This window comes from Lindgomyces ingoldianus (genome assembly GCF_010093535.1).
Source record: "Lindgomyces ingoldianus strain ATCC 200398 unplaced genomic scaffold BDR25scaffold_21, whole genome shotgun sequence".
NCBI classification, from domain to species: Eukaryota; Fungi; Ascomycota; class Dothideomycetes; order Pleosporales; family Lindgomycetaceae; genus Lindgomyces; species Lindgomyces ingoldianus.
In genome coordinates this window covers 973,480-997,887 of record NW_022985182.1, presented here as the reverse complement: position 1 = coordinate 997,887, position 24,408 = coordinate 973,480, and the positions used below count along the sequence as shown (strand labels likewise).

The window sequence follows — 24,408 nt, the reverse complement described above, 5'->3', positions numbered from 1 at the left end:
AGAGACTGTCCTTCCATGCATCAATCTTTGCGACGCTGATATAAAAACACTCCGATCTCACGCTTCTGGACAAATAGTCGGCATTACCCGTGACTATTTCTCAGAACGGCTAGCGCAGGAATAAGCGAGGAGCTTGAGCTCATGACACGGGGGTGAATGCAGCCTCCCGCCAATGCTCGCCGACTCCCACTGTACATCACTTACCTGACCGTGACCACCCTATCTCGATGTTGCTTCCTATCATGGAGCTAAAATGATACCACCGCCAGCTTCTCTGTTTGTCGCGCTGTTTGCAGAGCATGTACTTAAGGATAGCATGCTCCCACTCATTCAAGTTTATTCGCAACTAGGTAGCCATACCTCGTCTTGGACCTAGACTTCTTTCTACCACATAAAACCTCCGCCTATATAAGATGAACACTCGGCCGATAATCGACGAGTCCTCTGGGCCTTTCGCTCTCTCCGCCTCCTTCAACGCTGACAACTCGTGCTTCTCTGTTGCACTCGAGACTGGCTTCCGGGGTAAGCCTTCGGCATAGCATGTATTTAAGTATACTAACCGAGTTGGCCAGTCTTTACCTCTAAATCTGGTGACTTGAAGCTCGCTCGAGAGGTCGGTGGCGGCATCGGCTGCGCGGAGATGTTGAGCACCACCCGCTACATTGCCCTAGTCGGAGGTGGAAAGCAGCCTAAGTTCCCCCAGAACAAAGTCAGCCCCAAAGACGCCGGCTGGGTATTTGTCGAGGCTGACACATCATTCGAGGTCCAAATCTGGAACGATGCCACACAGCTTGTGTCCACCAGTCTCGAGTTCAAGACACCAATCCAGCGAGTTCGCATTTCTCAGTCGCACCTTGTGGTCGTCCTTCTGAACAATGTGGGCATATACAAGATGAAGAGTCCGCCAGAAAAGATCGCGGACTACGAGACCGTGAACAACCCCTTTGGACTGTGCTCCCTAGGTAGTAAAATTGTGGCATTTCCGGGACGAACTCCGGGACAGGTCAAACTGTTTCACCTTGACTCAGGCAATGTCAGTATCATACCGGCTCATGATAGTCCGCTACGTGCGCTAGCGCTGAGTAAAAACGGCGATGTGGTAGCAACCGCCAGCGAACAGGGAACACTGATACGTATCTGGTCATTTCCGAGCTGTACGAAAATCGGAGAGCTGCGTCGAGGTATTGATCCTGCCGTCATATTCTCTCTAGCATTCTCGCCCATTGGCTCCCTCCTTGCCGTCACATCGGACAAGTCTACCCTGCACATCTTCGAGCTCCCAACGCCAAATAGTGTGCCTACCCCCGAGCCAGATCCAAAGACACACAAATGGGGCATATTATCCAAAGTCCCCCTGCTACCACGGCCCTTTTCAGATATCTACTCTCTTGCCGCCACGAAGTTCGAAATTGGGGACGAACATGTGGGCTGGGGTCCAGCTTCAAAATCAGCGACTTTCAATGCCGGCATTCCTGGTGTTCCTGGTGGAAGACCCACAAAAGGGCTAATTGGATGGCTTGATGACAACACACTTTTGGTCATCGGAGCTGGTCGAGATGCTAGGTGGGAGAAATTCATAGTTGGTGTCAACTCTGACGGGAAGAGGGTGGTATACAAGGAGGGTTGGAAAAGGTACCTGGAGTAGCCCATTCCTCCAACATCTATGATTGCCAATTTGGATAATGAAACACGCGCAATGACGAATTGGAATGTTTGGCGTTTCGGGCGTTTAATAAGCGCCTCAGGGCATTGGGCGGAAAGCTCCTATGGCCCTCTTCGCAATGAGACATTCTTAACCCAACATGTTAATACCATCATGCTCGCTACATTTGGGATCCGGGCTGGTTCACATATTAGGCGCAAAGGGTATACAGGGTCGGTCCCAGGAGTCTGGTGTGGAAGGAACTTGGATGATGTGCAGCGCCGTCTTTTCTAGTCACATTTAGCCGTTAGCTTTTTTGGGCTGTAGATGTTTTCAGGTAACGTAATTTTCGAGTTGAAGATCACTGGGAATAGGGCCATTACCCTGAGTTACAACTCGACACGTGGGGGTTCAGTTATGGAGTTATATTACTGGCTAGAGTCCTTTCCACGAGCCTTACATATCAATGAATTGCAGATCCAAACATCAAGCATTTAAAATATCCTTGCAATTCATTGAACACCACGTGACAACCCATCTCTTTTAAATCTCATGCCTCGCGTCATTGTAGCTCGTTACACTCTATCCATCTTCCACCCCGCCCCTTCACCAACTCCTCTTGTTCCAAAAATCCTAGGTCTTCCTCTTCCCATCACAACTTCTCGCCCTCCCCGGCTGGCACCTCTGCAACCTGATCTAATCCCTCATACTTAGGCAAATCCAAGCCATACTTCTCTGCCATCTCCGGACTCAAAAACCTCCCGCCAATGAAATGCCTCCCCTTGAACCGCTTTACCAACGGCTTCGGCGCCGTAAGTGAAATCAGTGCATCAGGCATAAATCCCTAAAACCAATCGTCAGTCACCTCCCTCGAAAACTGGGCAATTTTAATTAATAAGCCTGGTTCGCTCACTTTCCCAGGCCCCGAGTCTGGCGGCCCGCTCTCGATATTCCAGGACGATGGCGCATCGACGGCGAGAACGGGGAGTTTTGTGTCACGGAGTGCCTGGATGACTTTTGGGAAGGGTTCACGGACTTCACCGGAGAAGGAGAAGCCGAAGATGGCGTCAACGATGTGGTCGGTCTGGTGTAGGGCGGTTTCAAAGTCACTGGTAAAGGGGATGCGGAGGTCGCGGAGTTGGGTTGTCAGGCGCTGCAATGGAATCAGGGCCTTGGGGTTTAATAGAGGGTTTGTGGGGTTTGAGGGAGAGTTTGAATATGAAATGAGAGATTTAGAGCGAGGGAAAAGAGGTTACGCAAAGTGGAAATACCTGGTAGAGATCGTTCTTGCTCTGTTTGGGATAGTAAATTGTTGGCTGGTATCCGTAGTGGAATAAGTGTCGAGCCGCAACGAGTCCATCACCACCTGAACCTCATAATTAGATGAACCATATATGATCCTTCATGGTTTACTTTCGCTGATTATCAATTTCACTTACCATTGTTTCCAGGCCCACAGGCCACTAAGATGCGCTTCCCTTTACTCAGCGGCTGCAACTTGAACACTAGAACATGTAAGTCAGAAGAGGAATGAATTTGCAGAGCGGCAACTCTGTGAGCGAACAGAAGGAAGATACCGGCCTGTGAGACACTTAATCCAGCAAGCTCCATCAATTGATCGATTGAGAACGCGCCTGCGGACATGAGCTCTTGGTCAAGAGCAGCGGCGTTCTTGGCAGAGAGAGTCTTGGAATTGTTAGGCGTGTGAAGTGCATGGCAGGGCTATTGTTTACTCTGAGAGCCATTTTTAGTAACCCAAAAGCGGCAATAGATTTATGTGAGGAAGGAATTGTATGGTGGTGAGGCCTAGAAGATGAACGTGTTCTAATGGAGAAAGGTGATTACATCACATCATCGAAATAGTCGGACAAGTGAAGTAGCGAGACTTTCGAGGTCCTGGGACCAAATTCTCTAGCTATATCACATATTTTTGGATCTAAAAATCACGAACAAACTCTAAATCACTGTCAGAATGCACAGCTGAAATTGCCAGTAGATGTGAAAGTCCAACTTAGTAGTCATCACGTGTCTCTCGGTTGAACCTCGGCTCTCAGACAACTTTCGCAAACTTCACAATGTTAAACATGAGCTCTGAAGTGAACTCTCCCAATCTACAATGGTCCTCCGAATCCGCCTAGCACGCTTCGGCAAGCGCCACTCACCCTTTTACAACATTGTCGTCGCGCATGCGCGGTACGTTCTTTATCCCCATCCCGCCAGCTCTAATACAATTCCCTTCCGCGCATCTCTAACCTCCAACTCCCCTCCCCCAAATATAAATCCGAACCCATGTTTCCCACCGGTACATTTGCTAACATGAAATATAGAACAGCACGTAACTCTAAACCCCTCGAAGTCCTCGGAACATACAATCCCATCCCACAACCACCACGACCGGGTGATACAAACGGACGGCCATGGAAAGAAATCATGCTCGATAGTTCGAGGGCAAGATATTGGGTTGGTGTCGGCGCACAGCCGAGCGATACTGTTTGGAGGCTGTTGAGCATGGTATGTTAGCATTTGTATTTGAACAGCTGAGAGGAAGGAATTGACAGGACACATTAATTGTGGAGTTGGAGGGGAAGGAGAGATCGGAATTTGAATGAGAGGAGGGCACCTGGAGAGATTTTGGTTGAATTAAGCTAACTGAATCTTAGGTCGGCATACTGGAGCCAAAATTTCGCGTCGGACAGATAAAGAACGAGGTGATCAAAGCAGATTCCGCAGCCAAATCGCTAATACCACCGCGCACTACGACAGCAGCCGCGACCGAGACAGCGTAGATAAATAGAGCAGGTAGGCATTTTGTGGGAGATGTGGTCAGGTTGCATCAAACGGCGTTAAGGCAGGAAAGTCTTGATTTGAAATATGTACAATTTTCCTCCGCAGATGACGTATAAGCATGCAAAACAGAAGAAGCTCCAGCGAGGAGTCTTATTGTAAACCGAACGGTGGCGAAGCTGCCCATAGTCCCTAAGTGTTCCCCAGAAAACCTAATCCAAAACCCATGTCTAAATCAAGAACACCATGCAAATGCTCTAAATCGCTCGTTTGAAATGACAGTGAAAGCCATGCTATGACGCTCGATGAGGCTCAATGAGACGCAATGAGGAAAGTGTTAGTCACTAAACACACAATCATAACACACACACCATAGATAGCGAGTGCTAAGCTTAAGCTCCGCAGAAGGCCTCGGCGCCAGTGCCGGCTCTTGTGCGCATCGCTCATGACATAGCCTTCTGCATCGGCACTGTCGAACTCATCTTCGTCATCTTCATCTTTGACGAGCCGTTGATGGTGTGTCGAGTCGGGGTCTGAGATCTTGTAGTAGAATAATCCGGGCAAGATGAAGGAGATTGTGGTCGAACCAGTGCTGCCAACATAAGCGAGCACCTTCTCGAGTGAGGAGACCGTCATAGCGGTGATAAAGGATAGAACGATGAGGATGGTGGTGATGACAGCAAAGCGGATATCGCCCATCTCAGGCTTCAGCTTGGTACCACCCTTTGAAGAGTTAAGAAGAGTGTTGCGAGACGGAGACGATTCGTTCTGAGCATTACGGCGACGAGGCCTCCAGTTCAAACAAGCGTCAATGGAAGCCCTACAGGGATGGATTTGAAGGGGGTAGGAGAACATGACCAGGATCACAATGGCTAGACGCCCGATGGTTGATGGAGCGGCCGTCGGGTCTAAGATTTGTCAGACATACGAGAGAAAAACGCAGCTTGAGATGCTTACACATGCTGACAATGTTCCCCTTGATGTTATCGCCGTAGGACAGGTAGCCAGTGATACCGGTAAGAATGTAAAGGGAGCAAGCGGCCCCGATACTTGCGAAAATGACGCTGGTGGTGCGGAAATGAGAGTTATCAGCAATTTCGTTGAGAATAGAAAACATCTGCATGAGTTAGAAGTAAATAGCCAGCTTGGATTTGGACAGACTTACGTTCTGGTGACATGTATAGGCAAAGACAATGACTGGGAATGCGGCAAGAACTGACACTGGGCCAGCCCATCGAAAGACTCGGACTTCCCCACGGTCTTGCAGTGTGTCGCCCTTGATGTAGTGAGCAACGACTAAGACCACGAGATATGCAATCGAACATAGAGCAATAACGCTCGTGTACTTCAACGAATCTAGACGCCGTAGAAAGGATAGAGGAATAATGATTAGCCTAGAATGATTAGTAAGTGACATCTGGGACATAGATTTTGCTCCATACATGAAGGCAGTGACCCAGAACTGTCGGTCCATCAAGAAGGCAGCTTCTCCAGCTCCCGGTGCGAATCCTTTCACTACTCCAGGCATTAGATCACCAATGATGATGAGATAGCTGACCCCGACCCCAAAGCATTTGATGGCGATTGCAGCGTCGAATAGTATGGATAGATTCGGGTATGTGAGCTGTGATAGCGCGGCAAAAGACACGTGGCCGCGTTCTACATATCTCGCGCACCGGGTTTGAAGGTAGAGGCCAAAGCCGGCAGTCATTCCAGCCCACGCAATCACGAAGATACCGAGAAAGATGCCCATCTTTGAAAGGGCGGAAGGCATGGCGAGAAGACCGGCTCCAAGGACTGCACTTCGCTTAGCGATTGAAGAATATGGAAGCTAACGGGAAGTCCATACTGGTATTCACTATGTTGATGACACTACTTATCCATGATGCCTGGCCGGTGTATCCGATATCTTTCTTTCCTCTTCCACGCCTACAAAAGTGTTAGCACAAGTTCCGCCGGATATCTTGGGGAACTCGAACCTTCTTCCCCGCAGCGACCCCGTGCTTGTGGACAAGGGATCGGTATCATCTGGTTCGGGGCCTATGGCGGAGTAGCTGGCCATGCTTGTCGACGATAAGCGAAACACTCCTGAGTTGGTAATCGCGAGACCATGCGGTGGAAGAGTGAATGTTCGACGGCGTAGGTGTAGGACAGAGCGGGCGGCGATGCGCTCGGGGAAGGCGGGTGAAGATAGAAATGGAATATGAAGAGGTGAGGTGGTGAAAGTGAACCGCTGACGTTGAAAGCCTAGGCTGAGCCAGATGCCAAGCCCGGATTTAGATCCGCGCTAAAATTATCGACGGCAGGTGGGCTTTCGTGTCAAGCGTTCAGTGTCAACCATCACCCACCACCTGACCTCTCGCCACCATGGACGAGTATGAAGAAGCCATCCTGTTCACATATGCGTTGCTAGAATCTCGCCTGGACAGGATTGAATACATTCTGGGCGGCGTGAAACCTGCCGCCGACGGGAAGCCGAGGGCCTTGGCGGAACGGATACAGAGGATCGAGCGGTCTCTACAGGAGCTCTCTAAGAAGACTGTCCTTTTGAATGATGTGCAACAATTGTGTACGCGGCCATTTCTCTACCTAACTGGTAGTCTTTCTAATCACATGCAGTGGCCAATCACTCGGATCTCCTACCTAAGGCCTCGGAGCTTGAAAATGCAAGCGGTGCTGGACTTGACGCAGCGCAGAAGACTGCCATAGTTGTGGAACGCGCACCGGCTTTTGCAACAACCGCTTCCCAGCTCAAGACCCTCGATGACCAACAAATTCCGCAAACGGATGGCTTCTCAAAGCTGGCCAAACTTCGCCCCCGCATTGCAGAAGCTGAGAACCGCCACCTTCTGCAAGCTCTCCAGATCTCGCTGCTAAGGAAGAAGAGTGGAATGATAGTCTCGCGGGTGAAGCATATTCATTTGCTTGGACAAGGTCGGTGCTGGGTGGAATGGCACAAACGGCTCCAGAATGCCGAGCGGACTGCGATCAGGGCCGAATTCAAGAAAAAGCAGCAGCAGGAGGAGGAAGAGGGCTGAAGCACACGCTATCACAGCATATCCACGACATCAGACTCCAGTTGCGCATTTACAAAGGTATTTGACGCGGTGAGTTGTCATGCTGTTCGGAGCGATGCGGGATGCAGACCATGGCAAGTGCCAGCTTCCCCATGTTATCCGGGATGCTGTTATCCACCACATCAATTGTGAAGCTTGCTTAGGTATGGTGAGGAGGCATGGTGCAGATATGACGAACATTTGTCACGCGCCGAGGACGCAGGCTTCCAAGTTGGCCTTCACTAGAACATGATTGGCAGATGTGTTTCTCTAGGCAGGTACAAGTTTCAGCCAGCTAGCAATGGATGCACAAAGGGCAGACGATTGCTTCAGAATTTCATGCGTCCAGCGTCAAAATTGGGTATATGAAAGAATATATTTCCGCAACAAGCACCAATTAGCGCCAATCGTCCATGTTTTTCAATGTGATGAGTCCGCGATGGGTCTCTTGTGAAGCGGGTGGCATCCATCCGCTTTATTCTGTTCGATCATGGTTTCATCGCCGTCTCAGACGAAGCTTGTGTCGGACCTGCATGCTGACGCGGGATCGTCTACCCCTCCAGGGCTGCTCAAGGTCTGATCGAAAAGCACACGCGCAGCTGCTGTGTTGGCCGCTCAGCCTGGAGGCGAACGTTAATGTAGGAGACTGATGGGGTGGTACAGCAAGCTAGTATTCTCAGACGAATCAACCGCAGCTGCGGCCAGGGCACAATCAGGGCAATGGCGATCACAGTAGGGCCGCAAAGAGCAGCAATCAAGGCGGCACAGCAACAGCAGAGCTCAAGGAGGGGAAGGCCTTTATTCTCACTAACTGCTGAGGGGCTCCGCTGCCGGCCAGGTGCAGGAGGAAAGCAGAAGGGCAAATTAGCCAGATAGCGCCACATGGCAGGGCTGCGGCCCCAATTCACAGACACGGTGGCGGCACGAGGCTGAGCGAATCACAAAGACGTTGCACTCTTCTGTTGATTGAGGATATGCGGCCACCGTTTAGCCGGCGTCTCCCGCCAGACGAGATGCAGAGGTGTTGCTGGCTTCTTGCTGCTCTGCCTCGTCTCCGCCGCGTCTGTCTCTGCTTGTCTCTGCTTGTCAACCAGCAGCCAACAAAGGATCCAGGGCGCGCTGTGTCGTAGCTGGTCAAGTGCTGCGCGCAAGCCACGGCTGACGTGCTGCCATTTTAATCCTGTTGGTGCCCGTGGTCCAAATATCCCCGGCCCACCTGCCGGGCTGGCCAATGGTTCGCGACCCCGTCCCCTTGAGGTGAAACGCTTTGAGGGCCTGTCCCATCTCGCTCGCCTCTCCTCCTCCCAAAAGCACTCACCGACCCCATCCAAGCCGCTCTCCACTTCGATACTCTGCAGCCGCCAGTCGCAGCGATCTCCAGCGTCTCTCTCGCGTTTGGCTCCTGGTTGCCCGCTCGCCATCCAAGTCTTGCGAGTCCGCTCCCACCACCTTGCAACCGTGACCTCCTCTCTCCCCGTCTCCGGCCAGACGCCCCAACACCCGACCACAGCCCTCCCGCCGCGACAAGACCACGCTCGCCAGCCTCGAGCCGAGTCTTTAAGTCGGCACCACGCTCCTTTGCCCTCGCATCTAGGAACATTGTAATACTCTTCGTGCTCGCTAGCTGAACTTATGCCCTCCTACGGCTCCCTCGGATCGCCATCTCTTCGCAAAATGGAAAACGGACATAGCTATGGCGGTCGCTCGACCTTCTCCATCGGCCGCATCGTGGGGGACCCGTTTGCGCTGGCGACTATCTCTATCGGCATTGTCAGTGTCACGATGGTCGAGGCTTTGTGAGGGACTGAGTGGCTAACTTTTGTGTACAGCTTGCATGGATCATAGCCTTCGTCAGCTCGATAATATCTGCCATCCACAGTGGCTTTCCGAACTTCGCATGGTGGACGCTGGTTTTCATGCTTTTCTGCATCATCGGTGTTACGGTCACTGTTGCGTCGGATTCGGAGCGGACCTACCATGTCGCGGTAAGATCACTGCAAAAAATGTCCTTGGGTTGCGCCTACTAAATCTTGCCAGATTGTGGGTTTCCTCGCCGCTGGTCTCGTCTTCACCACCTCCTCTGTCAATTCCCTAGTCTACTCGGCCGTCGCTGCCTTTGAGGCGGCCGCTGCCGGCTTTATCTTGCTCTCCATGATTGGCGTAAGTGCGACCCAAATCCGTGCAATGTCCACAGTGCTAATGGATGATCCTAGATTGTCTGGATCTTCTACTATGGATCTCAGCCGCAAGCCAGCCACCGCGCCTTTGTTGACTCGTATGCCCTCCACAAAGAGACGAATGGCTCCCGCAACTCGCGCCCCATGTCCAACAATTATGGTGCTCGTCCAGAGACATCGGCTCCAAACGTGCCACCTCAGATGTACACGTCCGCCCAATTGAATGGGTTTGAGACGTCGTCACCAGTGTCGGGTTATCCAGGTGGCCCTGTTGGAGCGGATGCTAGGAACTCTTCACAGCCCCGATTTGGTGGCATGGCTAACACTTCCAATGTCCAAACGCCGACCAATGGTGTCGAGGAGGGACAGCAAGATGGTTCGCTCGAGTACCCGTATCGCGCCAAGGCCATCTACAGCTATGAGGCGAATCCCGACGATGCGAACGAGATCAGCTTCCAAAAACACGATATACTTGAGGTTTCAGATGTCAGCGGAAGGTGGTGGCAGGCCAAGAAGCCCAATGGCGAGACTGGTATTGCTCCCAGCAACTACCTGATCTTGCTATAGTCTGCGAAGGCTGGATCTTCCTGTCACGACCTGGCAATCACGACTTTCCTTAGTGTTTATTACCTTCTCCGGATGCCTTGGACTGGATACCCACCACGTCCTTGAGATCATCCATATGTTGAATTTTGGGGGGTTTGTTTGCTGAAGATTGGAGGGGTTGTAGGCGATGGTATTCATACCCATTTTGGACATGTGGTGGATGTCGTCTAAAGCCCGTCCCAGCTATACAGTTCCCGCGCGATACCCGGATTTTGGCCTCTCATAAATAATACTTGCTCCACAACGTCCTACCGACAATCCTCTACCACCATACTCCGACCCACTCGAGTTCCTACATTCGAGCAACCTACATAGGCTCCCACCTACAACTACACATCTCTCTGGCTTCTTGGCCTTTAGTGCGTCAACTTGTACTTTACCAAACAATCGGTTTGCTCTCTTGCTCATTCACCTGGAGTTTGGCTGTTTTCCCTTCGCTTCATATCTTACTGTTTGAGTTTTTTTGGCTAGTCTGATGCTATCAAAATGGATGGCTAGGATGCAATCCAGTTCGAGTCTGTGTCCAAATCTGAGCGTCGTTTCTTACCTTCTGAGGCATGACCCAACGAGAAATGAGAAGGGCCTGGTGGAGAGGATGAGGTGGAGGTTGTGTGAGTGGCAAAAACGGCAGTGAGGCAGTTAGGCAATGAAAGGCATTAATGATTACAAATACGACAGAGTCTGCGTAGTGCTAGCGTAGCTTAAGCTTCACTCATAGTTTAATGCCGGGCTGTCTTGCCGCTTAACAGGACCTTAGAAGATTCTTTCTTGCAGCCGATGTCGTATGTAAAGGCATCGATAATTCCAGCTATCCAATTAGCTCATGAAGCACTTCACAAGGTTACAAATGTTTCACGTATAATATAGTATAATCCAACAAGGGTAGTGAAAGCTCACCTCGTGACACAGGAGGCTGGGATTCTCAAAGCAGCTAGAGGGGAGGCCCTGCACGTGACCTATTTCCATTACATCATCAAAGTCCGGTCACTTAACGCGTGGGCTATGCTTACCCTCTCCAACGCTCTTTCAGCTTCGCTCCCAACAACCGCCTCTCCCTCGACGCATCCGCCTTCTCAACGCATTATCAGTAGCAGCACACCATGGGTGGCCCCAAATACCACAACGTTCCTCAACGCGATTCCCTGGACGAGCAGGGCTATACCCAAGCGCCACCATCCTACGATGCTGAAGCCTCCACCCAAGAGGCTCTTCTGAGTGGTGTTCCACGGAGCGTTGATGACAACATTCCGGATGACTTCAAGGTAAGCTTATCCAGGAAATCCAGAGACTGGAGCTAACCGTTGTCCAGTTTGGAGGAGTTGTCGCCGAGGCGACGCTGGACATCCGCATGGCATTTATTCGAAAGGTCTACGCGATATTGTAAGGATTGTATCAGAGTATCCTGGGCAGCTGGATGGCTAATAGTGTCTAGGACTGTTCAACTCCTCGCGACAGCAGCTCTTAGCGGTATCTCGATGGCAAGCGACTCATACAAGCACTGGGTTCAGACCCACCAGTGGATGATGTGGATATCCCTTTTCGGAGCTATGATCTTTCTTGGACTCACCTTCTGGAAGCGCAAGTCATACCCTACGAATCTCCTGTTCCTCGCCGGATTCACAGCCATGGAAGCCTACTCGATTTCGGTCATTGTATCTTTAACGGACTCGAAGATAGTTTTGGAGGCGGTTATATTCACATTCGGTATCTTCGTTGCCCTCAGCCTCTTCGCCTGCCAGTCGAAGTACGACTTCACGTCGTGGATGCCATACTTGTTCGGCGCTCTCTGGGTGATGATTCTCTTCGGATTCATGTCCATGTTCTTCCCATACAATAACAAAGTCGACCTCGGGTATGGCATCATTGCGGCACTCATCTTCAGTGGCTACATTCTGGTTGACACGCAGCTTATCATGCGCCATTACCACGTCGAGGAGGAGATTGCTGCTGCGATTTCTCTCTACCTCGACATTATCAACCTGTTCCTAGCTATTCTGAGGATTCTGAACTCTCAGAGCAACAACTAAGCAGGGACGGACATTATAGTCAGGCGAGTGCAGCAGCGGAAGGGTCGGAAAGGAGATTCTTTTGGTATCATGGGATTTGCGGAGTTGCCGGAACACTGGGATCTTTCACTCTCCCTGTCTTCTCGTAGGCCAGACTCAGGAAAGTGATGGTAATTTGGGTGCATCATCGGGAAGTGCAGGCCGTTGGATTCTCTTCTTTGAATTGCGTTTTACTGTTTATTGTTTGGGTCTTGGGAGTGTGGCCATTAGGGAATTCTCCTGTGTAGGTGGTCCTCATGATCAACTCGCATCAATCTTGCCGTGCATGCACCCGACGTTTATGTGCAGTGTGGGGAGATGTAACGCCAACACATGGCACAATGATTGGCTGCAACGACGGGGATCGCTCTCCCTTGACCACCAAGATGTCGTCTTGGCGAGAAGGCCAAAAGCAAGCTCTCTCCATGGCATCGGCCGCTCAGACCACCGTCCACATCCAAAGCATACAAAGCGCCGCTCGTTGTCCACCTGCCCTGCTATGTGTGAATGGTCATGAGGAGGGTTACCTAATCCACCCTTCTCCTGTCGCTCTCCACGCGTCTGCATTATATATTCTATGACCGCTCAACAATCGCAATCGCAAATCCCCTCGATGCGCTAGCTTCCCAGTCCTACATGGTCCGCCAACCCTGAACACACCGCCCGTCTCAAAACATCCCCGCAGCAGACGCACAACAGAAACGAAACTCCTTTTAACCCACATTTTCCCTACACCTCGAGCAGACACCGTACCCCAATGCCCTCTCGCTGCTAAAATCACTTTCTGCTCACCCCGCCGCCCCAATTGCTTCAATGGCGGCTAAAGTAGCTCCTCCACGCTCTGCTGCGAACGGGTTCCCCCACTCCAACGACCTCAATTGGGCTACCGAAACGCAGAAAATACCCGCCCAGGAGCGCAAGGCAGCATTTCCTGCGTTCAATGGCTTTGTAGACGGGTCACATTCCTGCCGAACGCTTGCAGTCCCCTCGAAAAAGAAAGTCAAGAATGAAAGTTTGCTCGGAATGCTCTGCACCCAAATCTGCAAGCACCAGATAGGTATGTTGCCGGAAAAAGCAGCGTGACTGATTTGCACTGACATTTTCCCTAGGCATCTCGGTGAACCTCCTCCTCCTTATCTTCTTGGCGCATATTTGCTTCCCGCGTGCTCGGCGACGGACCTCGAAATTCTTCCACCTCTCCTACTACAACCCCAAGACTGGCCTATACGGCTGCGGAAACGACGACGTTCCATTAGTATTGCTATGGATTGTCATCTTCACGGGTCTTCGTGCGGTCATCATGGACTACGTCCTGGACCCCCTCGCGCGGTTAGGAGGAATTAGAACCAGGAAAGAGCTAGTGAGGTTCAAAGAACAGGCGTGGCTGATCGTATACTGTTCGGTATTCTGGTCTCTCGGCATGGTGCGTACTACTCTTCTTGACTGGCTACAATTTGAGACTCTGAGTGGCAAAATCTGACCCTTTTCGCAGTACATTATGTACCATTCTGAGTTTTGGCTCAATCTTAGCGGCATGTGGCATGGATGGCCTTTCCGTGAGGTGAGCGGACTTCATAAGTGGTATTACCTCGTCCAATTTGCGTTTTGGATTCAGCAAATCCTTGTTGTCAACATTGAAGAGAAGCGCAAGGACTACGCGCAGATGTTTACACACCACATCTTTACTTGTGTGCTCCTTTTCGCCAGTTATGGCTATCTCCACATGAGAGTTGGCACTGTTATTTTGTGCATCATGGATGTGATTGATATCATTCTTCCTGTGAGTCCACCCCTTCCGCTCCCCTCATACATTGCTGACAATATCAGACTGCAAAAATTCTCAAATATATGGGCTACACAACTGCCTGCGACATTGCCTTCGGAGTCTTCATGGCTGTCTGGGTTGTGACCCGTCATATCTTCTTCCCCTTTGTCTGTTGGTCTATCTATGCCCACACTCCGAGTGCCATGGCCCCAGGCTGCTATCTTCCCGATGGCTCGGTGGTACTAGCAAGCTCAGCCGAGCAGTATGACGCCCTTGGAGGCAATAACATCTTTAGTAATATCCTCCAAGCTTACCTCAACCGAGAAGGTCCAATCTGTTGGAATCCAACCATCCGATGGAGCTTCCTATACCTTCTCCTTGCCCTCCAGGTAATTCTGCTCTTTTGGTTCGCCATGGTCATCAAAGTAGCCTACAAGGTCATAACTGGCCAAGGTGCGGATGATGACCGATCCGACGATGAGGATGAGGACTTAGATATTGGCGTCGAAGACGAGCATCGGCCGGACCTGAAGACATCTCATCCCCTCCATACTGTCAAGTCTGCTCCGGAGTGGCTCCCAGTCGAACAAGAGGTTGGTGTCGAATCTCTGACCTTTGTCCGCAAGGCCAGTCCTGGTGTTCGCTACAAGCGAAGCTCCGGCAGCAGAACCAGCGGCATCAGCATTCCGGGTCATGGGGATCGGAAGGAGTTACTTGGGCGCATAGGGTGTGACAAACCGACTTAATCTTCCCGTCCAGTTGCGGCTAGGGTTTGGTGGCGTTTGACTGCAGTGGCTGCAAAATATTGGCTGAGTTTGGGCGGACTGGTGGCAGTATCGTCCAGTAATGGGTTGAGGCTATGGTCGAGTCTCGGTTGCTTCTTCTTACATACCCCTAGAGGATAGAATTATAACTCTACGTTTATCCTTGCGAAAATGCTGCATCCTATCACCTAACGTGAAACCTAGTAGGAATATATCAAGACACGAAATTTGTATACTGTTAACATTCTCCCTGTCCAAGCAAGTGGACTAGTTAACAGATAGATACCTTAGTTATGTTCCACGTAAAGTGATCCATACTGTAGGCTAATTCTGAGAACAAAACCATTCACACCGCTTGTAGGTCACGTATCATCTTGAGAACTGTTAATTTATTAATATCGGAGAACTCCATACTATGGCGATTTTTTTCGTGCAGTAACTACAAAGTAGTTGTTCACCATGGATACATGAATGCCTTGCTGGGCCAGCGCATTTCCCCACACTCGGCTGGCGTCGGCTTACATGTGGCATCCTGGAACTTCCAAGGAACAACATCAACCGCAGCGTTCTTAAACATCAGCAATGCCCGCGACTTAGCCTTCGAATTGAAGAACACCCTGAAATGGCGTCAGTAATTCCTTCTCGAGAGGCTTTGGCCCTCCTTCGACACTCCATCCACCTGTCGTTCCGCCCACGACCTCATTGTCTCCGCCAGCGGCACTACGTCAGACGTATCGCAACTTTCACGCACTCTCACCATGCAGAAGCTGTATCTATTTTACCGACAGCGGTAGATACCAGCTCTGCCGACTTCCAGGAAAACAAGAGACAAATGGATGAAGCCATGGTGCGGTTGACATCTTTACATTCGAAGATCGCACTCGGAGGACCACAAAAGGCGCGAGACAAGCATGTACAGCGTGGAAAAATGCTGGTTAGAGATCGTATAACGTCTCTCATTGACTCCGGAACTACATTCCTTGAGTTCTCGCAGCTTGCGGGATACGGGATCTACGGAGAAGATGTTCCCGCCGGTGGCATCGTTACTGGTATTGGCACCGTCTCGGGCGTAAACTGTGTCATTGTCGCAAATGATAGCACAGTAAAAGGAGGAACATACTACCCTATTACTGTAAAGAAGCATCTCCGAGCGCAGTCCATCGCGCAGGAAAACCGTCTTCCATGCATCTATCTTGTGGATTCCGGCGGTGCGAACCTTCCTCATCAAGCCGATGTGTTCCCAGACAAAGAGCACTTTGGACGCATCTTCTACAACCAAGCGCGCATGTCAAGTATAGGGATTCCGCAGATCTCCGTTGTCATGGGTCCGTGTACAGCAGGCGGTGCATATGTGCCTAGTATGAGCGATGAGAGTATCATCGTACAAGAGCAGGGCCACATTTTCCTCGCTGGGCCTCCGCTTGTGAAGGCTGCAACAGGCGAGGTTGTTACTGCCGAGGAACTTGGGGGTGGGAAGCTGCATAGTCAGATTTCGGGTGTTACGGATTATTTGGCTGTGGATGATGCACATGCACTTGTGCTTGCGAGAAGGAGTGTTAGCAACCTCAACTGGCACAGCAGCCTCTCCTCAACACGCTCAACGTTACCAACGTTTCAAGAGCCACTGTATGATCCGGAAGAGTTGTCAGGGGTTGTGGGAACAAACCTACGCCGCCAAATCCCCGCCCATGAAGTTATTGCCCGCATCGTCGATGGGTCCTCGTTTGCTGAATTCAAACCTAGCTACGGCTCAACGCTCGTCACTGGGTTTGCGAAGATTTACGGTCACCCCGTCGGTATCGTTGCAAACAACGGAATCCTCTTCTCTGAGAGCTCGCTAAAAGGCGCACACTTTGTCCAGTTGTGCGGGAAGAGACATATTCCATTGATTTTCCTGCAAAACATCTCTGGCTTCATGGTTGGAGCTGATGCCGAAAAGGGAGGCATAGCTAAGAACGGTGCAAAGCTAGTTACTGCCGTGAGTTGTGTAGAAGTACCAAAGTTTACTGTGGTCTTTGGATCGAGCGCTGGGGCTGGAAATTATGGGATGTGGTAAGTCTCCCTTCTTCAACCTTCTACGAGTACCACTGTAGCGGAATATGGCACTGACAACTCCCAGCGGCCGTGCCTACTCTCCCCGCTTTCTCTTCACCTGGCCCAACGCGCGCACTTCGGTCATGGGGGCAGAACAGCTGTCCTCCGTCATGGAGGCAGTCGGAAGACAAGCAGACCCGGAACTCAAAGCAAGAATCGAACGGGAAAGCGAGGCTACATTTGGCTCCGCCCGCCTCTGGGACGATGGAATCATCCCTCCTGCACACACACGAAAAGTCCTCGGACTAAGTCTACAGGCAGCAATGGGCGGGCAATACACCGAGAAAGAGACGCAGTGGGGCGTCTTCAGGATGTAGTTGCAGTCGTATGCACAGAGTATTATGCCTAGAGTCAGCCTTAACGAGAGAAGATGTCGGATGATGTCTTACCCTAATATCCGGTTCATCTCCAACGCGTGACATCAATTTGCACATAGATTCATGTCCCCAGCCGTTGGCGCTTACCCAAATCGTCTTAGCCAGGGGCAAGCTTTGCGAGTTGAAGCTTGAATCTTGCATTGGCGGCTTGCATCAAGCCATCGAATCTGGGCCAACATCAACCCTCCTTCAACCTTGACAATTTGCGATTCTTTCAAGGTGTCACAGTGAAAGCGGCATTATTGTAAGTGTCACCAAGTCCTAACGCACGATATTAGCTAGTGGTCGATAGGATCCGCAGGATGCTTGGCCCTGGTCATTAATGTTGTTTGGCACAGAATGTTCCTCCCACTCCGCCACATTGTTTCTTACTTTTCGCGCAAATCCTGGTCAGACGAAACACCTTTTTTTCGTGACTACGAGATAAGGTCACTAGAGTCTGGGGCGGGCCATCATCCACCAACATTCTGGCAGCTGCGCAGCCGTCTTAACCACTTGGTTTACGCATTCCATTTGGCGGACACTGAGAGTCCGAGATTTCGTATATCGCCTTGTAGGCCCGAGACCTAGTCACTTATTTGGTGGCACCGAACGTGAGAAAGGATCTAGGACAGGTGTTCGCTGCCTCCGCGCCCCATCCTTTACCTGTCGACATTGACTGACTACGCTGTCTGTTTGGCCCGGACCTCTTCTCCACCCACTCGCTCTCACTACTTCCCTCTCTTGCAATCACTCTCACTCTTTCTTACACCTCCCAGACGGAATTTAGTCTCTTCAAGTCCGTCGCTTAACTAAAACACATGCCGCGATGAGGTTACTCGGTGGGTTTCAAGCCCTAGCATCCTTCTATTTACTCAGTCGCAATGTTTTCGTAGTGGATGCAATAGATCTAGATCCTACTCAACCAGGTAAAACACCTCTGCCTGTCTCGTAGTCTCACCATGCTCTAGGTGCTAACCTCCCAAACTTCCATCATAATCTCCACTCTTGTCTCCTTTATTCAAAGGTCACACGCTGAGATAAGCCACAGACTCCGTGAAGAGTGCTGCAAAAGCAGTCGCTGGGAACCTGTTCAGCTTGTATGCAGACAAGCCCAGTGGCGGGGGAATTAAAATCTTGAGCGGAATTCCGGGTCTTCTAACATATCCTCCATACTACTGGTGGGAAGCTGGTGCCATGTTTGGACAGTTCATTGATTATTGGTATTACACCAACGACACAACCTATAATGATGCAGTCAGAGACGCGATTCTGTTCCAAATAGGCGTACAAGCAGATCTTGTAAGACGGCATGATTCCCTCCAAAAGGTGGAGAGGTAATGTGTAGAATCGAGAATTCTGACGTAAATAGATGCCCTCGAACCAAAGCAAAGACGAAGGAAACGACGACCAGCTCTTCTGGGCCTTCTCTGTAATGTCCGCCGCCGAACTCGGATTCCCGAACCCTCCTTCCGACAAACCTGGCTGGCTCGCTCTCGCGCAGTCTGTCATGAACCAACTCATAAAGCGCTGGGACACTACTCAATGCAAAGGCGGCCTCCGCTGGCAAATATACCAATGGATCGGCGGGTATAATTACAAGAACATTGCTGCGAATGGCGGCATGTTCCAATTGGGCGCGAGGTTGGCAAAGTATACCGGGAATGCGACGTATGCAGAGTGGGCAGAGAAGGCGTTTGATTGGCTTATGCAGAGCCCATTGTTAACGAAGGATATGCAAGTCTATGATGGGACGGATGTGTTGAAGGGATGCGTGGATGCGGATCAAATGCAATGGACGTATAATTACGGCATCTTGATTGCTGGGACAGCATACGTAAGTCTTAGTACCCAATGTCCCCCTAATTTCACCCCTTTCCCAGATTTCAAATGCAAACGATGTTCTAACGCATGAGCAGATGTACAACTACACAAACGGCAACTCGACCTGGGGTGATCGCCTCTCTGGTTTCCTATCCCACATCCCAATATTCTTCCCCAAAGACCAAAAAGGCGTCATGGTGGAAGTAGCTTGCGAGGTCAACCAGAAATGCGACACAGACCAATGGTCCTTCAAAGCATCCTTCTCCCGCTGGCTAGCCGTCTGTGTACAACTCGCACCCTTCACCTCCGCACAGCTCACCCCCCTCCTCCAAGCCTCTGCCAAAGCTGCCGCCAAGCAATGCAACGGCGGCAAATCCGGCACCATGTGCGGAAGCCGCTGGTATTACGACAGCTATGACGGGAATGGCGGGGTCGGCCAAGAAATGAGTGCACTGGGGATTATTCAGAGTAATCTTATCAGCCAATCCAGACCGCCGTACTCGGCGGATAATGGGGGAACGAGCAAGGGGAATCCAGCGGCGGGGACAGGGGAGAGCCAAAGGCCGAAGGATGCGCCGAAGGTGGTTACAACGGGGGATAAGGCTGGCGCGGGGGTTTTGACGGCGTTGGTATTGGGGTTTACGGTTGGGGTTGGGTGGTGGCTGATTTCTTGATAGGGAGGGGAAGGGGAGGGAGAGGGGAGGAGAGAGCTTATGGTGTATTTAGGCTTGGGCTTGGGCTTGGGATGAGGAAAAGATGACTTAAGAGTTCTGGGCGTCTCTGGGTAGGACTGGACTAGATTCGTGTAGATGGGTAGCGAGAGGCTTTCTGGTAGATGGAATTCAAATGAAATTCAGCAACGTCCATAGACATAAAGTCCCAATAATTACAAATAACTACAACTACGACAGAAACCACACAAGCTTATGAAGTTAACCTCCAGGCTCAAGCCTCAATTGACAGGAGCAAACAATCCATTATTGTTAGATAGAACATAAATGTGGAGTGTGAGTAAGTACGGCATTTATACCATACCATACCATCTGCTCTTCTACCCGAGATTAACAGACTAGATGTACACTACACAATCCCTCCGCCCACCCACCCACTCCTTCCTCACCTTGCCTCATCAAACATCTTATTAAACACCCTCCCAATAACCATCCGTCTAACCTCACTCGTCCCGGCCCCAATCTCATACAACTTCGCATCTCTCAACAACCTCCCCGCCGCCACCTCATTAACATACCCCATACCACCCATCAGCTGAATCGCATCCAATGCACACTCCGTCGCCCTCTCCGCAGCAAACAAAATCGCGCCCGCGCAATCCTGCGTCTTGATAACCGGCGCTTCATGCGAGTTATCGATCGCTGCAGCGACAGCATACGTGTACGACGACGAGGCCCGGAATTTGGTGTACATGTCTGCGAGTTTGCCTTGAATGAGCTGGTTGTGTGCGATGGGGATGCCGAATTGTTTTCGGGTGTGGGTGTAGGGAAGCACGACGTCGAGAGCGGCTTGCATGAGGCCTAGGGGCCCGGCGCTGAGGACGAGACGCTCGAGGTCGAGGCCTTCCATTAGCACGCGTACGCCGCGGTTAGGGGCGCCGAGAACGTTGGAGTGGGGGACGAAGACGTCGGAGAAGATGAGTTCGCCGGTGTTGGAGCCCCGCATGCCGAGTTTGTCGAGTTTTTTGGAGCAGGAGAAGCCCGGGGAAGAGGCGGGGACGATGAAGGCGGTTATGCCTTTGCTGCCGGCCGAGGGGATGGTTTTGGCATAGACGACTATAGTGTGGGCGTCTGGACCCTGGGAAGGGTTAGCATTCTGCTCGACTAGCTCGGTTCCCATTGGGACGGGGAGGAGGGGCGGAGCATACGTTCGTTATCCACATTTTCGTGCCGTTTAGAAGGTAGCCACCATCGACCTCTTTCGCTGTCATTTTCATGCTTACAACATCTGACCCGGCTGAGTGCTCCGACATTGCTAAAGCGCCGATTTGTTCCCCAGATATCAGTCCGGGCAGGAACTCCGCTTTCTGCTGGGAGGATCCATTGAGCATAAGCTGGTTAACGCAGAGTTGCGAGTGTGCGGCGTAGGAAAGACCGATACTGCCTTCCTAAACATGTCAGCATGTGTCTCCAACGCAACCCATGCAAAGCTTCGTGCAAGTATGGAAGTAGGACGAGGTAGCGAACGAACACACCAGAAGCCCGACTAATCTCCTCCATAACCACACAATGCGCTTGATACCCCATCCCTAGGCCTCCGTATTCCTCATCTGCAGTTATGCCCAGGAAGCCAGCTTCTCCGAACTTCTTCCACATGTCGTTGGGGAATTCGTTTTCTTGGTCAGTCTTCAGGGCCAGCTCGTCGGGGATCTCGCGACCTGGGAGATGACGTTAGCTTGTGCGAGGTGAGCAAAAGGGGGGGGGCACCTACGCGCGAATTCCTGTACTCGTTCCCGCAGCTCCTCGAGGTCTGCTGCCGAGGGCGGCACGAAGCCTCTCGGGTGCTTGGTGGAAGCATGGCGGCGCGCGTGGAGGAACACTGGACGGGGTTGGTGTCTGCCTAGCTGACGGATGCTGCGAGATAGGAATCTGGGTTGAAGAGAAGCCATTGTGGTAGAGAGTCGTGGACGTTGCGAGCGGTAATCATTCTGGCCCTGGATTGGGATGAACGATGGGCTTGGAGTCTGGGGAACCGCGGCACGGCTTTCGCCGGCTCAAGGCGGGGAAGACGCACGGTCCGAGAAACGGCTTCACATGGTGTCCCATAAGCGATTGAGCTTTCTTAGTTTAGGAATTCAGCTACGGAAGCCCACAATTCTGTTCACCGCCAGCGCCTGCTCCCTCCCCCCCGGAGCAAAGTCAATACTAATCACTTGTCCCCGCTCAGCTCAGCCTCTAATTCCTTCACACTCTTCATCGGCCGCCCATTTTTCTCCCCCACATCCAACGCAACTAAAAACCTACTCACACAATTGTATGCTGCAACCGTAGCCGTCAACTCCACCACCTGTCTATCATCCAAAAACTCCCTCAACTTCTTCATAACCCCCTCACTCGTCTCCACTCCCCGCGTCATCTGATCCGTATACGCAAGCACCACCCACTGCTCCCTCGTCAATCCCCCTTCATCTCTATCCTTCACTCTATCCCCGAGCCTGACAACCTCGGCGTTATATATTGTTTCAAGTCCTTCGGGTGTAATGCCGCCCTTTAGTGCCAGGGCGGCATGGATGTCCCATTCGTAGACTGCTTTGTTGAGAACCGCGATACGTGAGATGGCGAGTTCTTTGATGCTTTCGTCGATGGTGGTTTTAGTGCGGATTGCGCCCATGAAGCTGTTCCAGCCATCTGCCACTGGCGGTGATTGCAGTAGAGCCAGATCCAGATGGATGAGTGGGCGTGGAGCGCGGCGTGCGGATATGCGCTCGTAGATGGGTGCGTCGTTTGAATTTGGGGGCTCTTTTGGGGCGTATGAAACCCTCATCTTGTGATAAAGGTTTGAAGGTGGCGGGAATTGGAGTGGGTTTCATGCTTGAGGAAGCTGGGCCGGAGCCAGTAGTATTTAATATTGCTAAACGGCGAACTGGATGAACCGAGTACTCGCGAAGCTTAGGAGGTACCGATAGATCTCAGGGACCCATCGGAACGGTGCTCGGTACATCATAACAGAGTGTGGGGAATCCTGGGGTTCTGTCGGAGATATCGGTACCGGCAGCCGTTCCTCAGAAGACTTTATCCTGCTTTGTCGGCTTCACCGACTTCACCGGCTTCGGAAAGAACTAACAGATCCAGGCTTCAGATTGCTCTTCATGAATTAGGCATAATATATACAGTCCAATCAAGCCTCCAATCAAATGCAGGTACCGCCATCTGAACGACCAACCAAAGCGCGCTACAGAACTCCAACGCCACATGCGTTACAAGGCATATGCAATTTCCTCGCGTCCTTTTTCTCTAATCTACAAGCGTGCTACGCCCTCCATTGGGGTAGTCTTGCTTTCCTTCGGTGCCAATCGCACATCGTATACTAAGTCCAGCTTAGCCTTCGGGTCGCCCTCGCGCGGAGTGAAGTCGATGAGCAAGTCGTCTTTAACAGCGAATACGGTATCGTTGGTGACGTAGGGGTCATCTCGGGGATAGATTTGCGTGGTCACCGGCTTGTATCCCTGTGCAGTGATCATGAGATGGATGTGGGCTGGTCGCATGGGGTGTCGGTCAAGGGCCTCAAAAATCACTCCAGCAGCACCTGGTCTCGTCAGCATTCGTTTTACAGATCTGGGGCAGGGAGCACTCACCATCCGTGGGCAGAGAATAGGCAGTCGGTTTCAAGCAGTAGAACCAGTATTCGCCTTTCTCGTTGCACCTGAACTTCCCTCGCAGATTGTTCGGCACCTGGTTCTCTGGGTCCTGGAAGTCGTACCTTCCATTGGACGAGGCTTGCCAGATGTCAATTACAGCGCCGGGAATAGGCTTCTTGGTATCGAGGTCGGTGATGACACCGTGCATCAGGGTTTGTTCTCCCTGGTGAGGAGACACGATAATGCTGCCGCCGTTCTCGCGGAAAGGCGCATCGGGCGACCAGAATGGGCCGAGAATGGAGGAGGATGTGGGCTCTTCACCGGATTCATTGACGTGCTTGTGGGCAATTTCGTCGACAAGTCTAACACGAACGGTTAGCACTAATTGTAGCCGCTGAAGCATAGCACAACTCACGATTCCAGGCCAAATATATCGGACATGCGATGCGCCTCGTTTCGCGTGGGAGTCGACGTCTGTCCGATTAGGTTGATGAACTTGACGCCGGCCATCCACTCGTCGACGGTCAGCTCGACCTCGCGCGTGAAGTCGTGCAGGTGCCGGATCAGAGAGGTCATGATCTCGCGCGTGCGAGGGTCCGTGTTCGGGCCCATAGCATTGATGACGGAGTCGGTGAAGTTGGGGTCAAATCGGTGTGGCGCGGACATTTTGAAAGTTGGTATCCTACTTTGGATTTTAAAAAGAAGAGAAGGGTAGTGAAGAATAAGAAGAGCCTGAGTCTGAAGCTTGAAGTCTGTGGAAAGTTGCGAATGCAAGTCTGTCTTGGAAATCCCCCAACAGGACCAGGCACCGTCTTAAATCTAAACCTCCTGGGTCTCCAACCCTTCTTACCCGTCACAGCCGGCCGATATCAGGTCACCCAGCCCCCCGCGACCGCAATTGCTGAGCGCAATGGCGGCAAAGCCCATCGGCTTTTGATCCGTAGTATTTCTTTACATTCGAGTGCCGAAGCTGATGCTTGTTGCCC

The 24,408-nt window shown here is 51.5% G+C and overlaps 13 protein-coding genes across 13 annotated transcripts; 9 read left to right on the top strand and 4 right to left on the bottom strand.

Moving 5' to 3' along the window:
• The first annotated feature begins 194 nt into the window (after positions 1–194).
• On the top strand, positions 195–2,117 carry BDR25DRAFT_289086 (WD40 repeat-like protein). Its single transcript, XM_033688429.1, has 3 exons — positions 195–522; positions 573–709; positions 764–2,117. Exons 1-3 carry the CDS (start codon positions 414–416, stop codon positions 1,643–1,645), a joined length of 1,128 nt encoding a protein of 375 aa, XP_033546335.1. The 5' UTR covers positions 195–413; the 3' UTR covers positions 1,646–2,117.
• On the bottom strand, positions 2,078–3,460 carry BDR25DRAFT_304552 (meiotically up-regulated gene 182 protein). The gene is made up of 6 exons (XM_033690242.1): positions 3,376–3,460; positions 3,220–3,328; positions 3,082–3,147; positions 2,914–3,008; positions 2,556–2,795; positions 2,078–2,486 (listed from the first exon to the last, which is right to left on the bottom strand). The coding sequence occupies exons 1-6, from the start codon at positions 3,385–3,387 to the stop codon at positions 2,295–2,297; spliced, it is 714 nt and encodes a 237-aa protein (XP_033546334.1). The 5' UTR covers positions 3,388–3,460; the 3' UTR covers positions 2,078–2,294.
• Positions 3,461–3,586: 126 nt separating this feature from the next.
• BDR25DRAFT_49957 (ribosomal protein S16) lies at positions 3,587–4,583 on the top strand. Its single transcript, XM_033698664.1, has 3 exons — positions 3,587–3,835; positions 3,970–4,153; positions 4,303–4,583. The coding sequence occupies exons 1-3, from the start codon at positions 3,759–3,761 to the stop codon at positions 4,426–4,428; spliced, it is 387 nt and encodes a 128-aa protein (XP_033546333.1). The 5' UTR covers positions 3,587–3,758; the 3' UTR covers positions 4,429–4,583.
• Positions 4,487–6,635, bottom strand: BDR25DRAFT_304551 (uncharacterized protein). Its single transcript, XM_033690241.1, has 6 exons — positions 6,406–6,635; positions 6,276–6,355; positions 5,869–6,223; positions 5,592–5,820; positions 5,384–5,543; positions 4,487–5,334 (listed from the first exon to the last, which is right to left on the bottom strand). Exons 1-6 carry the CDS (start codon positions 6,486–6,488, stop codon positions 4,739–4,741), a joined length of 1,503 nt encoding a protein of 500 aa, XP_033546332.1. The 5' UTR covers positions 6,489–6,635; the 3' UTR covers positions 4,487–4,738.
• A 123-nt stretch (positions 6,636–6,758) lies between these two features.
• BDR25DRAFT_335009 (uncharacterized protein) lies at positions 6,759–7,866 on the top strand. The gene is made up of 2 exons (XM_033692974.1): positions 6,759–6,995; positions 7,046–7,866. Exons 1-2 carry the CDS (start codon positions 6,794–6,796, stop codon positions 7,462–7,464), a joined length of 621 nt encoding a protein of 206 aa, XP_033546331.1. The 5' UTR covers positions 6,759–6,793; the 3' UTR covers positions 7,465–7,866.
• Positions 7,790–8,235, top strand: BDR25DRAFT_49938 (uncharacterized protein). Its single transcript, XM_033698663.1, has one exon. It carries the CDS (start codon positions 7,896–7,898, stop codon positions 8,130–8,132), a length of 237 nt encoding a protein of 78 aa, XP_033546330.1. The 5' UTR covers positions 7,790–7,895; the 3' UTR covers positions 8,133–8,235.
• A 185-nt stretch (positions 8,236–8,420) lies between these two features.
• Positions 8,421–8,903, bottom strand: BDR25DRAFT_315466 (uncharacterized protein; the record flags this gene model as incomplete). The annotated part of the gene is made up of 1 exon (XM_033691527.1): positions 8,421–8,903. One exon carries the CDS (start codon positions 8,901–8,903, stop codon positions 8,421–8,423), a length of 483 nt encoding a protein of 160 aa, XP_033546329.1.
• Positions 8,904–9,009: 106 nt separating this feature from the next.
• On the top strand, positions 9,010–10,337 carry BDR25DRAFT_49921 (high osmolarity signaling protein SHO1). Its single transcript, XM_033698662.1, has 4 exons — positions 9,010–9,252; positions 9,312–9,467; positions 9,520–9,642; positions 9,696–10,337. Exons 1-4 carry the CDS (start codon positions 9,115–9,117, stop codon positions 10,224–10,226), a joined length of 948 nt encoding a protein of 315 aa, XP_033546328.1. The 5' UTR covers positions 9,010–9,114; the 3' UTR covers positions 10,227–10,337.
• Positions 10,338–11,278: 941 nt separating this feature from the next.
• BDR25DRAFT_343817 (transmembrane BAX inhibitor motif-containing protein 4) lies at positions 11,279–12,712 on the top strand. The gene is made up of 3 exons (XM_033693866.1): positions 11,279–11,527; positions 11,575–11,645; positions 11,698–12,712. Exons 1-3 carry the CDS (start codon positions 11,366–11,368, stop codon positions 12,290–12,292), a joined length of 828 nt encoding a protein of 275 aa, XP_033546327.1. The 5' UTR covers positions 11,279–11,365; the 3' UTR covers positions 12,293–12,712.
• Positions 12,713–12,764: 52 nt separating this feature from the next.
• On the top strand, positions 12,765–14,993 carry BDR25DRAFT_289068 (longevity assurance proteins LAG1/LAC1). Its single transcript, XM_033688428.1, has 4 exons — positions 12,765–13,367; positions 13,420–13,733; positions 13,803–14,090; positions 14,138–14,993. Exons 1-4 carry the CDS (start codon positions 13,124–13,126, stop codon positions 14,819–14,821), a joined length of 1,530 nt encoding a protein of 509 aa, XP_033546326.1. The 5' UTR covers positions 12,765–13,123; the 3' UTR covers positions 14,822–14,993.
• A 407-nt stretch (positions 14,994–15,400) lies between these two features.
• On the top strand, positions 15,401–17,548 carry BDR25DRAFT_289065 (methylmalonyl-CoA carboxyltransferase 12S subunit). Its single transcript, XM_033688427.1, has 2 exons — positions 15,401–16,891; positions 16,959–17,548. Exons 1-2 carry the CDS (start codon positions 15,462–15,464, stop codon positions 17,248–17,250), a joined length of 1,722 nt encoding a protein of 573 aa, XP_033546325.1. The 5' UTR covers positions 15,401–15,461; the 3' UTR covers positions 17,251–17,548.
• A 791-nt stretch (positions 17,549–18,339) lies between these two features.
• Positions 18,340–19,787, top strand: BDR25DRAFT_229369 (mannan endo-1,6-alpha-mannosidase; the record flags this gene model as incomplete). Its single annotated transcript, XM_033685309.1, has 3 exons — positions 18,340–18,591; positions 18,662–19,126; positions 19,209–19,787. Coding segments are annotated over 3 exons (1,296 nt in total), but the record flags the coding sequence as incomplete, so codon positions are not given.
• Positions 19,788–20,227: 440 nt separating this feature from the next.
• On the bottom strand, positions 20,228–24,246 carry BDR25DRAFT_335002 (aromatic compound dioxygenase; the record flags this gene model as incomplete). The annotated part of the gene is made up of 7 exons (XM_033692973.1): positions 23,838–24,246; positions 23,420–23,784; positions 23,099–23,370; positions 22,089–22,608; positions 21,320–21,502; positions 20,993–21,228; positions 20,228–20,922 (listed from the first exon to the last, which is right to left on the bottom strand). Exons 1-7 carry the CDS (start codon positions 24,086–24,088, stop codon positions 20,230–20,232), a joined length of 2,520 nt encoding a protein of 839 aa, XP_033546323.1. The 5' UTR covers positions 24,089–24,246.
• Between the last annotated feature and the right edge of the window lie 162 nt (positions 24,247–24,408).